We start from the raw sequence: 18,546 nt of genomic DNA, 5'->3' as shown, positions 1-18,546 counted from the left end.
AAGACGCTTGACAAAGAGTTTATATTTAATCTGAGTTTAGTTGAAACCGATATGTTTATGCACACAGTAATTCCAAAAGATTAGAACATTTGCAATAAAAAGTTAAACAAAAAGAGCTTTGCTGTAAGAAACATGAATTGACAATATTATGACTCATGAATCTAGTCATTGTTGATCTGCATGAGGGCAATTTAGTTATATTAACTATATATATATATAATTAAAATTCAACAATCAGCTAAAGACTAAAAACAATCCAAATAAATGATAACTCAATAAACCTTATGTCTAAGTAAAAGTGCAGTACATACTATGACATTCCATAAGGTACTTAAAAACACTGATGTCAATGATTTATGACTTTAAAGAATATCATTTTCATTTCTTACATAATGCTTTTATAAAGATGCTTCTGTCATCTTTATAGTGCACAATCGGGGTGGTGGCGCCCCGGCTCAGCAAGGGCCACAGAAAACTGAGAGTACCAGTCCCTGTCAAAGACTTCCCTGAGCTGACCCTGCAAGGCCTTGGTCTTCCGTTCAGGGTGAGGAGCATGCTGGGAAATCACCAGACCCACTCCAGCTGTGGTCAGAAAGTAGTCTCCTGACCAATTGGAGGTACCTAAAAGGACAGCACCATATTATCTGGTTAATTATTAACTGACCGACAGGCCACAAACCGACTGAATGGCTGGGAATGACGATCCAGAAGACAGTCCGTGACTCACCAATGTAGGCTACTTTATCCGTCACCATGTACTTGTTGTGGTTCACTCTGGAGAAGGGAATATCAGACTGGTTTCCCACAGGCACAATGTACAGTTTCTGCACAGTGAACGGGATGCAAAACAAAAACAATAAAGAAGTAAATCCACAGGCAGAGATCAGCATTTCCCCCCAACAGATGCATCCATTTATTTATTTATTTATTTCATGTCGTGTCTCACTATTTGGATGCTGATATTCTGGTGAGGGCTGTCCATTAAGGCTAGAGACCTCAGGAAGGGCAGCATGGCAGGATCGGAGTCCCGCCCACAGCTGATCAGCATCCGGATCTTAACCCTCCTCTCGAATGCCGCGGCCCGGATGGCATCGTCGATGAAAGGCCAGAATCTGTTTTGACGAAAAGAGGAAGTGTGAGGAAACAAAAGCTAAACAGGCTGCAAGTTTGACGGAAGCTGAATGTCCTCTCCGTGAGCGACACCTCCGGGGCTTCTCAAAGCGCGTGGTGGGGAAGTACTCCATGACGGCTACGTCGACGTAGCGCTGCGCCTCCGAGATGATGGAGAGAATAGCCTCCAGGTCCTGAGTCCTCGACACGGGACAGAACGAGGCTGGAGACGCCTGGAGGGGAAACGTACGCGTTCAGTAACCACAAAAACATACAGGCCGACGTCCATCGGAGCGGTTTGATAACATCAAATACACACATTGTACGCTCACGTCTGTTTGAATAGAGACTGTAAAAAGGAACTCACTGTGAGGTACACGCTGCTGGAGACATTACCACTTCTCACCACCAGGGGGCGATGTTGGTTGATGGCCGTGTCATACCGGGCCGGCCAGGGCTGTGGCAGGGAGCTGTGGGATTGTCCCATTACCCAGTAGGACTGGAAGATCTTGTGGAGGTCCTTGGCCAGACTGGAGCAGTTGTAGACGACGACTCCCAGCTCCTTCACCTTAAATGCGCATTGTGAAATCATTGGGAGGTCGTTTAAGGTGTAAAATAAGCACTCGTCAACTACAGATTTGAGGCGTTACCTGCGTGAGAGCCCTCCAGTCCATGTTGGCACTTCCAATGAACACGTGTCTCCCGTCGACGATCCAGAACTTGCTGTGGAGGACTCCCCTTGTCAAGCGTCCGAAGTTCACCGTCCTCACCTGAACCCCTGCGGTTTAAAGGGAAGTCGATGCCAACGGTGCGTCACAAACGCAGAAACAAAACGCAGAGAACGGGAGACGCTTCCAAACCTTTGCCCTTCAAGATGTTTAGATCGGTGGAGTTTGTCCGGACGGACGGAACGCTGGTCACCACGCGGACGGATACGTTCCTGGAGGGCAGTTCCGCGAGTTCTTTCAGGATGTCCCTTCCCTGCAGAGGACAGACTCGCAGTGTCAAAAAAGGACTTTCGCAATGAAAAACATGAGAATTTACCCCCCCCCCACCCCCATCTTCATTGTCATTTCCACTTTAACTAATAACCCACAAGTGTGTCGGAGGAGGAATTAACGTTGATGTCTTCCCCTGTTAAAGTCCAGTAGAAGGAGGCCACTTGCACATGGTCCCTGGCCATGGAGAGAAGATCCTTCCAGACCTTCTCCAGGGGGATCCCGATGGTTTCGTTGGCTTCGTAGCTGACTTGCTGAGGGATGCTCTCCACCAGCGCCATGCTAAAGAGATCAATAAAGACTTTTTGCAGATTTCAGAATCATACACGGCCCAGGTGAAGGTGAAGATCTGCTCCGCCTTCAGAGGGATTTTTACCTGCACTGGTCCGTGTGGAAACTGCTCCCTGCAGCTTCCTCAGGAAGCGCCTCGTGGTCCTCGGGGTCCGGCGGCCTTTCCAACACAGCGATGGCCAACAGGGTCCCGAGCACGGTCAGACAGCCCAAAACCACGACTAACGTCACGCAGCTGGTCGACCTCTAGCATGTAAAGTGACGGAGAAACCATGTAGTTGTCGTGACAGAACCACAGGGAATAAAGCAGGGAGATGTTTGATGGAGTCTTACCATTTTGTTTGAAGCGTAACTGTCATGAAGACTGCTGTAAGTGGAGCTCATTTTGTCCTTTCAATTGGTCCTCGCACACTAGTTTCCAAAAGCAGGAAATTTTTGTCTTAAAAAAAAAAAGAAATAAACGCACGACAATTCCAACCACTCCATTTAAAAAAAAAGAAGAAAAAAAAAGTTAAGAGTTTAAAGTACTTACATCTCCGAAGTTTGGTTTCCTAGGTATTGAAAGCAAAAGCAACGGACACAAAGCAGAGGCAGCTCACAACAAAACGTGCTTCCTCTCCTCCTCCGAACTGAGCTGAAGAGACGCATCGGATACCGATTTGATCACAGCGCAGTTCCTCTTTTTACTTTCATTTCAAGTTTTGAGACTTCACCAAAGTGTGGCGAGTGAACAAAAGCAAATCACAAAAATATATCTTTACTAATCAAATTTATTTGAAAAAAAAACAAAACAGTTATTACACCACAAATTTGACAAACTAGAGAATTACATTTCAGCTCTCGAACCTGCGGTGGTTTGACTGTCGGGATACGAACCCACAGAAGAATAGCAGCAACACCTTGGGAAAGATGCGTCAATGGGACACACATTCGATTTAGAGTTTGTAAACAACCACGGTCCCACACGGCTCTGTGGCACTTAGAGGAACGTCACAAACGGTCACAATTACAATCAATGTACGATCTGGAAAAGGAAAAGTGGGGAAACGGCGACCCGCCGCTGAACTGGGTCGCTTCGTTCTGCAAGCTCAACGTCAAACGTTTACAATCGTTTGCAGAAAGAGGACAAACTTTCATCAAGTCGAGTCCGTGCTACATAAAGTGCAAAAGACAAGACCGAGACGTCATTTTCTACGTAGAACAGAACGTCACGATTTACAGCCTCGCGAGGTCGACCCCGGGCCTACCGGGTGTCACTCCAGAGGCACCAGGGACGTGACCCCGGCGCTCCGAGGACGACTCGTTCCGCTCAGTTGGTTCACGGCCGTCTTTGGCCAAATGGTTTCAAGGCTTTGACACATAGGAACCCACTTTTCAGAAGGTAGAGGAGCCTGAGATCTCCTGTTTTACAGCCGCTTTGGGTTTTTGTGGTTGCCAGGTGACTAAGCCGAGTCCCTAAGAACGGCCAGATCGCACATTCCAGGGAGGGTTTTCATCTCCAGCTGGACAAAATACAGAGGCGACACAATGGGAAATGTTCGCAGGATAAATACTCTCTAAACGGGTCGATAGCGACTGTGTAACGCAGCATTCATTGGTCTACCGACCCTCCCAAAGTCATGTTGCCTCGGATTCAGGGTCTCACAAAAGACCCCCAATAAATATATTTTACATTCTGCAATCAACCACAATGTCCACAAAGAGGAAAAGTGGCAAAAACATAGAAACAAAAAAAAAAGAAAGTAATGGGTTCACCGAGGTATACAAGTACACAAACAGAAGGTCTTTCAACCCAAAACAAATCAACATACCAAAACATAGACACCGTATAAATTAATAGATTTCCCTGAGATGATTATTCCCGGGCTGCTTTTCAAATAAACAGTAAATGCAATGAGCTCCCAAAACCACCACTGCCGCTCGTATCATTGGCAAACGCACAGAGCTCCACCTCCAACGCAGAGAACCGAGTAGAGCCCCCCCCCCCCCCCCCATAGTGCAGTAGTGCGTGTTTTGGATGTGCGGTAGACGACCGATCTGCTTAGTTTCATTTCCTCCCCCCCTCCCCCCCCCCACGCTCAGTTTCATTGCGTCTGACACCTGTGCCTGCGCCACAGAGCGACTCAGCGCCGCCTCCGTGTCACGTCTCAGACCAAATACCCCGCCCTCTGGTCGGCGGGGGTCACGGCCGCCCTCCGGACGGCCTCGCTGGGCCTCGGCCCGCCGCCGCGCTTGGAGACCGAGTGGATGGTTCTCCAGTCCCGTGAGGCGGGGGGGGGTCTGGAGGGCCGGACCCCGGACGAGGCCCTGGAGCTGTCGGGCTGCGAACTGGGCGCCATGACGGTGTTAAAGACTGCAGAGGAACGAGGTCAAAAGGGGGGGGGGGGGTTAAGGGTGATTCGTTGGCTTCACGACACGTGTTGCATTGTTTATGTAAAAAAAAAAAAAAAAAAAAAAAAAGGGGAACAGACGACTCACCCTCGAGTCGTCGTTGAACCTTCACGAGCTCTTTCAGGATTGATGCGATTTCCTGAAAACGCGGACGTCAAACTTATCATCTCGAAAACAACGAACCAGCATTTCTTAATTCAAAACTTAAATGTTGAGAAACACAAGTCACCGACCTTGCTGGAGGAATCGCTGACAGGAACGTCGTCAGAGTTAACCTTTGCTTCGGTTTCTTCCCAGACATCCATCCGGTCCCTGAACAGAACCCTGCGTGCAAAAGGCCCCCCACGCACTGGTTAACAATGATGCTTCTTATTGTTCCTCTTCTAAACTTTTTTTTTTAATTTATTGTCTGGAAAACTGTACTGTGGATTACGATTGTGGGGCCTGAGCAGAAATGAGATCTAATTAATTCCAGGGGATTCTTCTTGAGGGTTTTTGGGGGATTAAATGAGGGTCTCACAATGGAGACACTGTTTTATCTGCATCTAATCTGTTCAGATTACATCTCAGGGCCCAGTGGTCGTCAGTGCTGACTCCTTAAGTAACTCAAGTTTAATAAGATCACTGGCTCAGTTGCGCCCGGCTATCAGACGGGATCAATAGTTTCCCATCAAGCGCAGACTAATCACGGGAACAAAGGATGTCCGAACCACATCTCACTTCATTTTATCAGCAAGTTGCTCCGTGTTTTCTCGGATGGTCGCGGTGATCTGCGACACTGAACTCAGCATCAGACCGTCCACGAGGACCTGGGGAAAGACAGAAACACCCTTTAATGATTTCCCAGTGTTGGCTATCAGAGGTCTTTGAAGACATGTGGTCGACGCAGCATTTCTACGAGACCTGATCTCCGCTCTGAGCTCGCGGCCTGCTGGTGTGCTCCTGGTCACTTTCTTCGGGTTTCCTTGAAGATCCCGGAGGTTCCCTCTGGTATTTCAAGCCGGCCTCGGGAATGTGAGGAACCAGCTGCAAACAGAAATCAAGTGTTACAGTAAAAACACACCGTATGACAAACCTGGTGATGAAGATGACCTTTTGAATCTCATGTGGCACAACTGCACCAGATGTGCATAGCCAAAGTAGAACAAGGAACTATAAAAGCAGAGAGAGATACTTCCTCTCAACGGGAGAGCCGTTTGTGATTTTATGAACTAGATTAGATGCCTCAGAGCGTGAGCTGTAATCTGTTGTTGTTGTTGTTGTTTCGTGCACCTGTTCATGAGCGGTCACTGTGGAGAGAGGCGCACGGCTCTCCACTCCGGGGCCCTGAGGATCGCCATCACCCGCAACGTCGTGGATCTCCCTGGCCAAGATAGCTAGGTCTTTGGCCAGGTCCTGGCTCAACCTGGACTCAAAAAGGCGCACGTTTTAGAGACACGTCTGACAGGAATAAAACAGGAATAAAACGGTACTGTATTTAGAATATCCTGCAGAAGGGGAAACCCTTGACCTCTTCCTTTGATGCTTCTCCTCACCGTGCGATCTCAGAGCTGTGGTTGGACCAACCGTGTGGAGCGTCTGCCTCGTGGTTCTCGTCCTCAGAATGTCTGCTGAGGGGTTTCGGCCGCAGGGCGACCACCGGCTGGGGCCGCGCGGGGGTCCGCGGGCTGTGGGAAGCTGAGGAGGGTTGGGAGCGCTTGTGTTTAGGGGTGCTCTGGTTTGAGTCGTACTCCTCGTCGGAGGTAGACGTATAGTCAGAGCCTTTGTGTCGTCTCCTGGAGCCTTGGCCTCGTGAAGCGGTTTGAGTAACGGAGGATGAGGATAGAGAGGCCGGGGGAGAAGGAGAGAGAGAGAGAGAGAGAGAGAGAGAGAGAGAGAGAGAGAGAGAGAGAGAGAGAGAGAGAGAGATACCATCAAAGAATACAGCCAAGAAAAAAAAAAACCAAGAATGTTATTAGTCACCAAAATCCTCCCCAGAACCAGAGACCAAAAAAAAAAAAGCTGCTTTGGAAGTGCTCATTTTTACAGCTAAATTGTAATCAGAAAGATGGCTTAGGTTTGTTCTTTCATTTTTCACATTTAAAATAATTCACAAAACTGAAATGAGTACTACATTTCCAAAGAACAGCAACCATTTTGTACTTGGCAGGAACTGTGAAAGTTGATATAAAAGCGGCACCGATGAGCGTTTGCTCCTCCCACCTGTGCGCCGCTATCAAAATAGGCGGGAAAAGTGGAACTCGAGGTCAGGAGACTAGTTTCACCGCTGCAGAGATACAATGTTAGTGTCATTGATGTCAGTGAAACGCGTGCTAGAAGCCCCGTGTTATCTCCCCGAAAACACACAAACTAAAGGCGTGATCGTATCGAACCAATTCACCGGTGCGGTTGCTCAGCAGAGCGCGAAATCATCGCCGCTTCAATACTCACTTGAGCTGCTCCCGGCGTATTTGGCGCTGCTCGAGCGGCCACGCGTGATCGCCGCCTTGCCCGGCGGGGCGTTCTGCTGCCTTTCCCCGGGCTTCGGCCCCGACACGGAGCCCCTGCGGGCCGAGATGCCGGCGGCGGCGGAAGAGGAGGAGGCCTCGGTGTCGCTGGGCGTGTTGAAGGAGTTTGTGCGCTTACGAGGCATCGCCAGCAAGTCCAGCCTGGAGAGCTTCCTGGTCTCCTGGGGTTGCTGCGACGACGACCTCTCCGTCTCCGGGGCCTCGCCGTCCGAGGCTTCTCCCAGGCGAGCGCGCCGGAGCGTGGACGCCCTGGTGGGCCGCGGCGCCGAAAAGCTGCTGGCGCGATGCAGGGCCTGCGCCGCCCTGGAGGTCTTGGCGTCCTCCTTCTGGACGGGCGCCGCGCTCCTCCTGCGGGGTTGGCGGCTGCTCGACTCCTGGTCGGAGCACGGCAAGCTCGGCGGGTCGTCGCTCAGGTCGGCGGAGCCGCGCCTCCCGACGCTCCGCCTCGGCCCGGCCGCTCGCCCGACAGGCCGCGCCTTGCTGTCGCCCTCCTCTGCCGGGGAGCGCCGCTTCTCCGACGCGCTGGATCGGCGACCCGGGTCCTGGCCGGCGACCCCGGCCGGCGACCTCTCCCCGCGGAAGCCGCTGGCGGAGGGGTTTTTGGGCAGCGCGGGGGGCCTGGTCCTGCTGCTGTGTTGGCTGACCGTGCTGGAGGAGTCCACATCCGACTCCGTGGAAAGAGAGTCCATCATTGGGGGCGGCGTCGTTCCCGATCGGCCCGCTTGGAGTTTGGCCTCCAGGGCCGCCAGAACGTCCTCGGTCTCCTTGAGGTAAGAATGCGTGTCCTGGTTAGCAGCTCCCTGGAACGCGTCGGGGTCCAGGCCGCGCTGGGCCTGCAGGCTGGAGATTTGGGGCAGTCCGGCGCTGCTGGGCCGCGCCTTGGTGAAGCTCTCTTGTCTGATTAACACGGCCAAAGCGCCTTCTTTGGACTCTGGGCTCAGGACCGGAGCGGACGCACTGGGCTTGACTTTTCCAGGTTTGGTCAAAGTGGAGGTTGAGAAGGTCTTCGCAGTGCTGAGGTCTGATCCCCCAAAGTCAGGTTGTGGCTCGGCCCCCGCTGACCCGATGTAGAACGCCGTCGACTTGGCTGGGAGTCGGTCCGGGTTTCTCTTCACTTCTCGGCCCGACAGCGGCCTCCTCTTTTGCTCCACGACGGAGCCGTCGTCCGACTTGCTGGCATCGCTCAGGCTGTCCGGCTCCACGTCGTCGTGCACCGACAGCCTGTGGAGGCTGTCCGGAGACGGGGGGGCTACGGCGCTTCTGCCGCCCACGTCGAACGTTGAATTCGGGTCGCAGTGGACGTGAATGCTGGGCGTCGGAACGTCGTGGTGTCGGCTGAGCGCGGCCTGGCGGGTGATTGCGCCTCGTGCTGAAGTGAAACGGTTTGTAATGCATATTAAACCACACACTTTCATATTGTTCAAATTCACCAGGTGCACCGGTGCTATTTACCCCCTTCGGACAGCTCCGCCTGGGAAGAAACGTCAAAGAGGCCGGATGAAGGGCCAGATTCTGCATAGCTGTCTGCCAAGCTGGCCCAGCAAGACATCCACTTAGGAGCCTCCTGTAACACGGCATCGGGTGCAGGAACCTGTGTGAGAAAACATACAACTTAGTCAAGTCAAAATAGAAGTTTTCAGACTACACGATTCTCTTAGTTAACTAAGTTAACTGTGATACTAAAACGTGGATTTTCCCCTTAAATTCGGTTACAAAGACAAAAATAAAACAAGTATGAAGCCAGAACTTGTGAGTAAAGACGAGGTGAGTGAGACAAAAAAAAAAATAGAAGCAATGCCAAGAAGGCAAAATCGAGACAGCTACAAATGCCCATTTGCACACGTAAACATTATGATCTTCTGACCAGACATATTGATCACACTGCGAGCAGGAAGGGATACCTTTACCAGACTCTGTCCCTGTCCTGGAGCCGGCCTCGGCTCCCCACTGCTACTCTGCCTATGCTGCTCCCTGCGCTCAACATTAACGGGCCTAAACGCTGGGGGGGGGGGTGTCTCTGCTGCACTCTGGCTGGTTCGCTCTGGGCTCTCAAAAACACCAAAGACCTGTCAGGAACAAAGCAGCGCAGGTTGATCATCGTAGGAAAGCGGGACTCGCTACCCCGAGACGCACGTCCCTGGGGGGGGGGGGTGGTTCGCAAAGGAGACGTCCTTGAAGCGACATGTTGCCGCTATTAGCGAAAACGTAGGTTTAGTTAAATTGGAGAAGACGCTTGCCTGGTCAATCTGGCTGCGCGCCTCTTCCAGCTCTTTGTCTTGAACTTCGCCCTCAATGGTGTAGGTCCCCGCGTCGCTCAGACTGTCCTCCTCTTCATTCTTGGCATGGGGGCCCTGGACCTCGTCGGCCGGAGACGGCGCCGGCATCAGGGGGGCCCTGAGGGGAACGGGGCGGTGGATGGGAGAGGAGGTCTGCGGCCGGTGGGGCGCGCTGGACGGAGGGGGGCTGGACGGGGCGGTTTTCTCGCCGCCTGCCGGGGGCGACGGCTTCGTCCGTCTGAGAAACTCGGCCGTAAACTCCTGCGCGAGTTTGGACCTGCGGCCCACGCTGCTGAAGGGTCTCGCGGACGCCGATGAGGAGGAGCGGGAGGAGAAGCCGGTGCTGACCCGCTCCTCCGTCTTCTCCCGCCGCAGAGAGCCAGCTCTCTGGAAGCCCGTGGGGGCGGGGCCCTTCAGGGGGACCGTGTACTGCTGGGTCGGCGCGGCGCCGGAGCCCGCAGACGGCGGGAGGCGCCCCTCCCCGGTCGGGCCCGAGCCCTTCTTCGCTTTCTCCAGCTGGAGCCGTGGGCCCGGAGGCTCCGGCGGGGACGCGTTGCCGGTGAAAGACTGCGAGCGCTTCTTTCGCAGGTCCTCGTCGAAGAATTCGATGACGAAGGCCTGGTGAGGCTCGGCCTTCGCCAGGCCGGGGAGGGACTGGGGTTCCAGCGGCGAGTAGGACAGCGGCTCCTCTGAGACGGGTGAGGCGGAGCGTGGGGGCGGCGGTGGTGGGGTGGAGGCTCTCAGGGGCTGGGGGGTCACCTGGTACCCGAACCGGGGTTCCGATTGGAGGAAACCCCTTCCATTGATGGCAGGATCCTCCGAATCGCTGTGAGTGCCATCTTCGTGCTGGTTTTCTGGTGATGGAGGAAAAAAAAACAAAAAAAACAAGTGAGTGTAAGCGCCGACACATTATTGCAATCAATGTGATCAATGGTAACATTGTTTAAGCGCCTCACTTTTTGGGATGTTCAGGACTGACGGGTCACTGTTTGTGCTATACGCGTCTTCACCTTGCGTCCTCTTCCTCGTCATGCTAGCGCCGCTGTGGACCAGCCAATCGGCAACTTTGCTCTCCGCCGACATCACCTCGGTGGGCGCGGCGACGGGCTCCGCGGGAGGCGGCTTCGGCGGCTGGCGGAAGGAAAACTTGGTCACGTGGTCCTTGATCTTCATTTTGCCTGGCGTGCACTCGTCGAACTCGATGGTGAAGGAGGCGTGGCTTTGGACCGCCGGAGGGGTGGGAGACGGGGCCTCGGCGGGACGCGCGGTGTCCTTTGTGGGGACCTCGTGGACCTGGGACTCGGGTTTCCTGGCGGGCCGCTGCTGGGATTCCTTGGTGGGGATCTCGAAGTAGCTGGGCTCCCGGCGGTAGGAGTAGAGGGACGTGACTTGATTGTCGGACAGGCCGCCGTTGACGGACAGCGAGCCGTTGACCTCATACCTGGACGCGTCCTTAGCGGGCTCTGTCAGAAATAAAAGGACACCCAGATACACAGAAAGCATTTTAAATAATACTACAACATTTGCCTCTGATACATCACAAAAATGGCCAAACAACTTAAAACTGCATTGGTAACGGCTCAGAAAAGAGATCGCAATCCATGATGTCATGGATGGGTTTTTTTTTTCCGGTGCCAAATATCACTCAAGCAGCTCAGAGTCCAGCAGAGTGGGAATAATCTGTTTCAGCCCGACGAGGCAAACACCACCCCCCCCCCCCCCCCCCCCTCTCTCTGAAAGCTTAGAGGGTCATAATCCATCACGGGGTTGACAGGATATGCCCACGCTGGCCTGGCCCGGCCTGGCCTGGCACGGCACGGCCTGGCTAATAGTCCACAGCCGGCGGCTTCACACCATCCATCCATCCATCCATCCCCAGTCACCCACAAAGGGCATCAAATAGGGTGAGAGCCAATGGAAGTATAGTAGAAGTGACACTTATGTCCGACGCGTCAGTCAAATAAAATAAAACTCATTCTCTGACCTGGAGACTCCTTTTCTGGCGATTTCCCACCTAGGTTCTTCTTTTTCTTGGCTGCGTCCTCATCCTCCCCCCACCAGGAGGGTTGGCCGTAGAGAGGAGTGGGCTTGGATATCGGAGGATCGGTGGCAGCTAACAGACAAACACACACACACACACACAGGCACGTGGTTCATACAGCATCCTCTTGTATTTATTAGTGGGACAACGGTCACGTGATCAGACACTGTTGTGTCTGGAGTTTGGATCTGTAGCCTTTTGGCTTTTGACAAGTCTCCCACGTTCCTGTGACACACAGCTTAGCGAGTGTCCAACTGTGATGCAAGCTGTATCGCACAAACCGAAAACACAATCCGTCCTGTACAGATCGGGAAAAAGATAATCCTGATCTTCAATGTAAACAAAAAAAACGACATATTACAAGATATTGTACGATGAAGTCGGGCTTCATGTAAACACTGCCCATCACTGTCGGCATATTAACCTTTGTACACAATGGAGGGGGGGGGGGGTGGGGGGGGTTGGGGTGGTGTTGTATAGGGAACTAGTGTGTCGCTTGCTGGTTTCCCAGTGAGCCCGCGAGCCACTAATCAGATAAACAGATAATCCAGAAGCCGCTTGTCGGCCAAACAAACGCGCTGCATTAGAGTCAAAGCGCTGCACCGCTGCAGCACTGTTGCCTTGTTGCCTTGGAGCCTTGTTGCCTTGGAGCCACACAATGAGACGTCAACACCGACGAGAGAAGCTGGGGGGGCAGGTCACCAATTCCTTTCCCCCTTCCCCGATCCTCTCCGCTAAAATGTCACAACTCAAGTGGACATAAAGGGCATGTTGTTAGGAAGCAGACCAACTAAATCAAAATTGGTTTAGCCAAATCCTATTCAACGTTGCATTTTGTTTATAACTAGTAAACTAAGCGCTACCAAACTGATTTGTGAGTCACGTCTGAGGAGGAGATTTTGGATAACAGGGAAAGTCACTACATAAGCAACTGGATAAAAGAAAGGATTAGTGCATTTTAAAATGATATAGCGCTGACGTGTAAAGCCTCAGGCAGGATGTGAACTATCCATCTCGTGCCCTATTTGGTAAATCCTAAATAAACTCCTGGCAGAGTGAAGTGGGCCCGACGGAGTCCTGTGGACAGCTGGAAGATCGGACACACTGCACATCTGCTACAGAGAAAACCAGAAGAACCAACATATAACCGGTTTGCCGGTCAAACAAATTCAGCCCAAAGGAATCGATTTGAATGAGGTCAACAAAGATGAGCAGTAATCTCCCTCACTATAAAATCCTCAACACTTAGTGAGATCGATGATGCTGGTTTTAGGGGATTGGGTCACAGCGACCGGGGGGGGGTGACAAAATTTTCCTGAACTTGAGTTCAATGATTCATTCGTGTGGCACTCTGCAGGACAAGAGGCACGTGCTGATAAAAGCACCAGTAGAAGTTCTCCCTCTCAGCTCACGGGGACGTTTCAGAGTTGTGAAAGAGTAAAAAAAAAAATGTTGCACTTAAAGAACTTTGACTGTTCCGCCGTCGTCGTCTTCACTGTACGAACCGGATTCACTTTTTAAATCTCCCGCCAAACACGTCCGACAGGCGTCACTGTGCAGTCACGCCGCGCCGCGCCTCTCGGCAGGCCGTAAGAGATAAGACCGCTTGTCCTCAACTCTCTGTACTAAACACACACACCCCCCCCCACCCGTTCGGCAAGCGCAGGATTGTGGCCTTGGCCTCTCGGCTCTCACACGGGAGCCTAATCTCACACCGGGGGGGGGGGGGGGGGGGGCGCTTAATGAAAGACGCAACAACCGTCTTATCGGGTAATCTACCGCCAAAGTCGCGCCGCACACGGAGGAGCGAAAACTCCCCCTGACGAGTGCGAACAGCCCCCCCTGCTGCCACACAAACAAGTCAGACTTCTGTGAGGGGGGGGGGGGGGTGATGTGTGGATGATAGCCACTTACCTGTGAGCGACTGGGCTTTTCGCTCGGCCTTCTGCAGCAGCTTGGCGACGGGGCCGTTTTTGCTCTTCTCGGCACTTTGGAGCTGCTGCTTTTCCTTCACCTTTGCCTGCAGGGCTTTAATACTGAGCTGCCACTGGCTGGTGTACTTCTCATGCTGCAGGAAGAGACAGGGGGGGGGAAACTTATCCTTTTGGATGTTTCATTGGTTATGCAAAAAGTGGAGAAAAAGAGTCCACAGGTTGAGCGAAAATGAAAATAATAGAGGGAGGGAGGAGGATCCAGGGGAAGCCGATCAGCACGATGTGCACCGTTGGTCCTACTTACTTTCAGAGCTTCCTCAGGGACCTTGTGTTGACTTCTCTCCAGGATATATACATGAGCATGTGCAGGAGGAGTTAAAGTAAACCTACATTTTTGTCAAACAATCGGATAATACATGAATACACAAGAAACACGTACAAAACTACCACTACTAGTGCATGGTTAATTAGTTTAAACCGTACAAACGTGCTCACACTTTAAAAAGCTTTCAAAAACGTGCAAAAACGCATTAGACCCAATGGTCACAATCATTTCTATATGTCTCTATGCTCGACCCCCCCCCACCAATGTTATCTTACCTAAGATTAAACATTCACATCTTTTCAGTTCTCGGGGGTCAAAGGGTGCAGAATAGTTTCTATTCACAGTCAACCATGATCTAAAACCCCTGACTGGAAAACCACAGGAGATTAACATGCCGATGGAAGAAAAAAAAAAAGATCTGTTCAAGAATGTGCAACTGACGCAGCTGCCGGCCGCTGGTTCATTTCAGCACCAAACGAAACCGAACGAAGTTAAACCAAACACGAGCAACGCATTTAGAAAGGATATCGTAGCCGAAGCGAATGACGTCGGAGAGCTTGAGGGTGATGTACGTCTGGTCGGGGATTCTTAGGTCGTTCACAAACGTCTGCAAAAACAAATGAAAGTAGGAAACAAACAAGCTCAACAACCTTTAACAACTGGCCACTAATGAAGGTAAATGTGTTGCCTCACAGGTGACACCCTCCTAACACCTCGTGGCCCGCTCCCAGGTACTCTAAAAAGGTGCTCTGAAAGTTAAACCGATGAGATTACGTCGTTATGCAACGGCCCTCTCGGATTCGTTAGAATTGTCCCGGTGGAACACATAGCGAATGTCGGATTTCGGGGTTACACGCCCTGGCGCTGTTCTGCTCTGATTGGTTTGGGGTCGCGGTCGCCAAGAGAAACTCTGCCTAGAGAACAAAGGAGGGTTTCTCCCACTGCTCAACTCTGGATTTCACCGGGCTAATGGTGCGGTGAAGTGGCAACAGAGCAGCAAAGGGGGGGGGGGGGAATAGAGAGAGAGAGAGAGAGGCGCTGGTGAGAGGGAAAGAATGGGGCGGCCAACAGACTCCAGTCTCTCGATAACCAGAGTTCTGCCAAACCCCCCCCCCACCCCCACCCCTCATCTCACACAAAGGAGAGGCGTTGTGTGCTCAGGTAGCCCCGACGCGGGAGGTGGACTCGCTCACCCCGTTCAAGCTGCCCAGGTCCTTCACCATGTGCTCGTCCGTGTGCTGCTCGTAGTTGATCACCGCGTGCTGCTTGTCCACGCTGCGAGACTGCAAAGCAAAAAGGGGGGGGGGGGGTGTTTGGAGATTGGAGGAGGAGATGGAGGTTTTGACGGTGCATGAACCGAGAGAGCAAATACTTTCCATATGAAAAAAAAACCCCAACAACAATTAAAACAAGAAAACGCCTGTGTGGTTGCGATGTGCCGCCCCCCCCCCCCCCGTGTGCGAGGACCGTTCAATCCGTGGCCTCTCGATGACCCCACGCCTCTCTTATCGCAGAGAGGAGGCCGGTCGCTGGACTCTAAATGCTAAAATGCTAAATGCGGTCTACTTCGCAGTCTTTGATCTGACACCAGTGTCTGTGGAAGACCTAAAAAAAACAACACGGGGTGGAGGCCCCCGGGTGCCCCGCCACGCCAAACAGGATCCTTGTGTCACAGACGCTAAACTTTGATTTGTTAAAAAACAACAACAACAAAAAAATTGTTTTAAATGGATTGAGCTTTAGAACAGAGGAACAAAAGATTAGGAGTTTAAAGACTATTTGGAGCTGAAAGCCGAACTGTGTAAGAAGGCAGGAAGCCGTGCTGAGCACTTAAGCCGAGCAACAGAAACGTCTGCATCGCTTCACACTGGGAGAGGCTGAGGCTGAGGTTGTTTTTTTTTTTTTTTTTGGAGATCCGGCGACGCCTAAATGTTCCAATCCGCCCGCCCATCTGTGGGTGGCACGACGCGGCGACTTATTAAAGAACAAACTGCGTCCGAGGGGAAAACATTCCTCTTTCGCTAAGGACTAAATGGCAGTGAGAGCATTTCACAGAAAACCACAAAGAAGTCGTGTTCATAACAAACGCACGCGCGGGTAAAAACAAAAATGCTTGAACTGCGTTTTGAGTCATTGTTTGGAGACCGTGGGGGGGGGGGGGGGGGGGTTACACACACACATACACACGCACACAAAGCATCCTGTCCTGTCACTCGTTTTGGACAGATTGTTGTCTAGTTTTGACAGACCAGTGCATCAGTCATCGGTCAAAGTGGGACACACACACACACACACTTTTACATTCTTCAAAACACACCCGGTCACGCACCTGCAGCATAAGCTCGCAGTCATCCCGGCCAACAAAGATCATCTCCCGTGGCAACCGGTGGCGCGTGCCAGAGCTGCTGACCAGAAACCATGACGTCACACTCATGTTGGTGCCACCAGTCAGGGCCGCCTTAGCATCCTGGGAAGAGAGAGAGGTAGAGACAACCGACAACAATGGTTCAGAAAACTTAACAAAAAAAAGATGACAACATTTCAAGTCAGACAAACAATTCAGTGAATGGATTTAGGACTAGATGTATTTAAATTTCAATTAAAATAACCACTGTGTGCACAAGGTGCGCCTCGGGGATGTGACCGTGGATATTTAGCATGTGCACACCACTCACAAATACCCGTAAGCAACGTTAGCTCTTCAGCTCACACCTACAGGTGCTGCGGCTGCGTCTACTTCCTGTCACAGCAGCGAATTAAACGTCACTGCCAGAGACGTAACAGGGATAAGTTAGCATTTCACTTACACATGGGACTACGTGTATTTGACGCGTCGCGAGGGCAGCACTGGTATCGCGTTACGTTAAAACACCGCCAGGTGACCCGGTGTGAGGTTGTTTAGCTAACGTCAGCGAGCATCCGGCTCCACCGAAACGAGACGTTTCTGGGTTGTTGTTTTTTTTTTTCTCCAATCATTCGATCCCGCGTAACGTCACCTTCAACGTCTTCTCCCTCTTACTCCAACGTGAAGCCGGTGTTTATTGTCCGACAGCGAATGAGGCTCAACTACCGAGATGTACACCCCCCCCCCCTCTCACCCCAACAAAAAAAAAAAATACAGCGCACCAGGTAAGACAGGACAGGTAATTTTTCGAGCACAACCCTCTTCCTCCTGTGGGAGCGACAATCAGGCGAAACTCTCCTCCCAACGCCTCTCCCGGTGACGTAGGTTGACAAGTCCGTCAAAGGCTCAGCGGTTCGAGGAGGGAGGAGCTCCCACTCTGTCGGTTTTTACCGATTCAGGAAAACCCGTAGTAGTTAAACCTTGTAGTTTAGCGTAATTCAATTGTTCGCGATATTTTATTGTACATGTGGTTTATTTTGTATCTATTTTTGTTTGTTTTGGACATTTTTGTTCTAGGTGTGGAGAAAGCAATATAATGTTTTATACTTGACCTTCACTCAGGTAAGAGAAGCAATGACACATTATGAATTACAAAATGGCAAAAACGTTCTAACTGCAATAACTTTGTCACAAAATAAGAAAAAGGGAGGAATCCACATCAAGATTATTTGTTTGTTTTGTATTTATATTTTTAGAAATATCTAACCACACATACTGATACTTATATGGATGGCCATTTGGTGGGTCATCGTCTTTATAGACGATCTTCGCCTTCACTCACATTCATTGGACTTTGTTTATCGCGTGTGTCAACTGGCTCGATAGAGGCAACAGAAAGGAAACTATATCTGCTTAAAATAAAATAGATGATTGCATTACCGTGTCAAGTCCTACGACTCATACTGAAATTGCAACTGCTAATCGAGTGCATTTGAGATTCAAATAATGTTGGTTTGTTGTAGAGTTTATGAAACACAATCATTACATTGGAACATCACACTCTAAATTAAAATATATCAGCAATACGAAGTCTGTATAATCATTTGCTTTCAATCAGAATTGGACCAAATCTCGTTGAGTATTTCTAGATACGGAATATTAATCCAACGGAAATTGATAAGCCCACTGCCCACTAGATGGCGCTCTAGTTCCAATTTAACACCCTGATCTCGGCCGGAATGTTATCTTTATTGTCCCAGAATAAATTCAGGATGTCATTGAAGCCACACATGTGTAAACCTTCTTCTTTCCTGCAGCATCTCAACCCACACATTTACATCGCTCTTTTATTGCGAGTAGAAAAGGAGCAGAGTTATGACCTCCAGTTAGTGTCTTTGTGAGGAAAAGCCTAAATTAAAAGCCTTGTCCTAAGTTGGGTGTGTCCCCCCCTTCCTCTGCTTAGTGTCAACATAAAGGGTCTTGTTGTCAGCAGGTTGAACCAGTTTCCGAGGGCCGTGACCTCGGTCTTTTACCCAATCGTGCCACCAGTTTCCTCCTCAAAGAAGCAGCAAAAGGGGGCGTTTTCCTCCCCAAGACGCCTTGACAAGCAGTAAAAGCACAGGTTTAAATAATCAAATGAATGAATGACTCTCAGGGTCCTGGGTGGTGTGGATGACTGTTACACTGGCAGGGCCTACTGGGAGATGTGGACAGATCAGAGACACAGTGGATGTTATTCATGGTCCACGTCGGTCCACAACTTCCTAAAAAACACAGCTGGCTTCCTCCAGCCTCGTCCCACGCGAGCACATGAGTGCCTCAGCTCTCT

The 18,546-nt window shown here is 51.2% G+C and overlaps 2 protein-coding genes across 5 annotated transcripts; both read right to left on the bottom strand.

The window, feature by feature from the left end:
• Nucleotides 1–389: 389 nt before the first annotated feature.
• Nucleotides 390–3,067, bottom strand: LOC119227754 (5'-3' exonuclease PLD4). Of its 2 annotated transcripts, none has more exons than XM_062557208.1 (11): nucleotides 2,932–3,067; nucleotides 2,733–2,838; nucleotides 2,485–2,645; nucleotides 2,207–2,390; nucleotides 1,971–2,091; nucleotides 1,761–1,888; nucleotides 1,478–1,678; nucleotides 1,204–1,343; nucleotides 947–1,112; nucleotides 728–824; nucleotides 390–621 (listed from the first exon to the last, which is right to left on the bottom strand). In XM_062557208.1, exons 2-11 carry the CDS (start codon nucleotides 2,781–2,783, stop codon nucleotides 422–424), a joined length of 1,449 nt encoding a protein of 482 aa, XP_062413192.1. In that variant the 5' UTR covers nucleotides 2,784–2,838; nucleotides 2,932–3,067; the 3' UTR covers nucleotides 390–421. The 2 variants fall into 2 exon arrangements, with proteins under 2 accessions (XP_062413192.1, XP_037342717.1); XM_037486820.2 differs by having other exon boundaries at nucleotides 2,733–2,810.
• Nucleotides 3,068–3,151: 84 nt separating this feature from the next.
• cep170ba (centrosomal protein 170Ba) lies at nucleotides 3,152–17,083 on the bottom strand. 3 transcript variants are annotated; one of them, XM_037486817.2, is made up of 18 exons: nucleotides 17,000–17,083; nucleotides 16,203–16,340; nucleotides 15,067–15,156; nucleotides 14,402–14,480; nucleotides 13,853–13,911; nucleotides 13,529–13,682; nucleotides 11,558–11,686; nucleotides 10,530–11,036; nucleotides 9,535–10,427; nucleotides 8,750–8,888; nucleotides 7,221–8,666; nucleotides 6,326–6,578; nucleotides 6,063–6,195; nucleotides 5,694–5,816; nucleotides 5,511–5,599; nucleotides 5,024–5,114; nucleotides 4,878–4,929; nucleotides 3,152–4,752 (listed from the first exon to the last, which is right to left on the bottom strand). In XM_037486817.2, exons 2-18 carry the CDS (start codon nucleotides 16,305–16,307, stop codon nucleotides 4,547–4,549), a joined length of 4,548 nt encoding a protein of 1,515 aa, XP_037342714.2. In that variant the 5' UTR covers nucleotides 16,308–16,340; nucleotides 17,000–17,083; the 3' UTR covers nucleotides 3,152–4,546. The 3 variants fall into 3 exon arrangements, with proteins under 3 accessions (XP_037342714.2, XP_062413191.1, XP_037342713.2); XM_062557207.1 differs by having other exon boundaries at nucleotides 6,326–6,572; XM_037486816.2 differs by lacking the exon at nucleotides 17,000–17,083 and adding an exon at nucleotides 16,870–16,982.
• Between the last annotated feature and the right edge of the window lie 1,463 nt (nucleotides 17,084–18,546).

Source organism: Pungitius pungitius, chromosome 14 (assembly GCF_949316345.1).
Source record: "Pungitius pungitius chromosome 14, fPunPun2.1, whole genome shotgun sequence".
In the NCBI taxonomy this organism is placed as follows: domain Eukaryota; kingdom Metazoa; phylum Chordata; class Actinopteri; order Perciformes; family Gasterosteidae; genus Pungitius; species Pungitius pungitius.
This window is presented reverse-complemented; position numbering and strand designations above follow the sequence as displayed.

Excerpts from the sequence above, each read along its gene's own strand:
- LOC119227754 (XM_062557208.1), bottom strand. The coding sequence starts at position 2,783 with ATGAGCTCCACTTACAGCAGTCTTCATGACAGTTACGCTTCAAACAAA. Across the intron at positions 2,391-2,484 it reads TTCCACACGGACCAGTGCAG|CATGGCGCTGGTGGAGAGCA; the intron begins GTAAAAATCCCT and ends TGATCTCTTTAG. Across the intron at positions 2,092-2,206 it reads ATTCCTCCTCCGACACACTT|GGAAGGGACATCCTGAAAGA; the intron begins GTGGGTTATTAG and ends TGTCCTCTGCAG.
- cep170ba (XM_037486817.2), bottom strand. The coding sequence starts at position 16,307 with ATGAGTGTGACGTCATGGTTTCTGGTCAGCAGCTCTGGCACGCGCCAC. Across the intron at positions 5,817-6,062 it reads CAGTGACCGCTCATGAACAG|CTGGTTCCTCACATTCCCGA; the intron begins GTGCACGAAACA and ends TTCTGTTTGCAG. Across the intron at positions 5,115-5,510 it reads CAACTTGCTGATAAAATGAA|GGTTCTGTTCAGGGACCGGA; the intron begins GTGAGATGTGGT and ends TTTTGCACGCAG.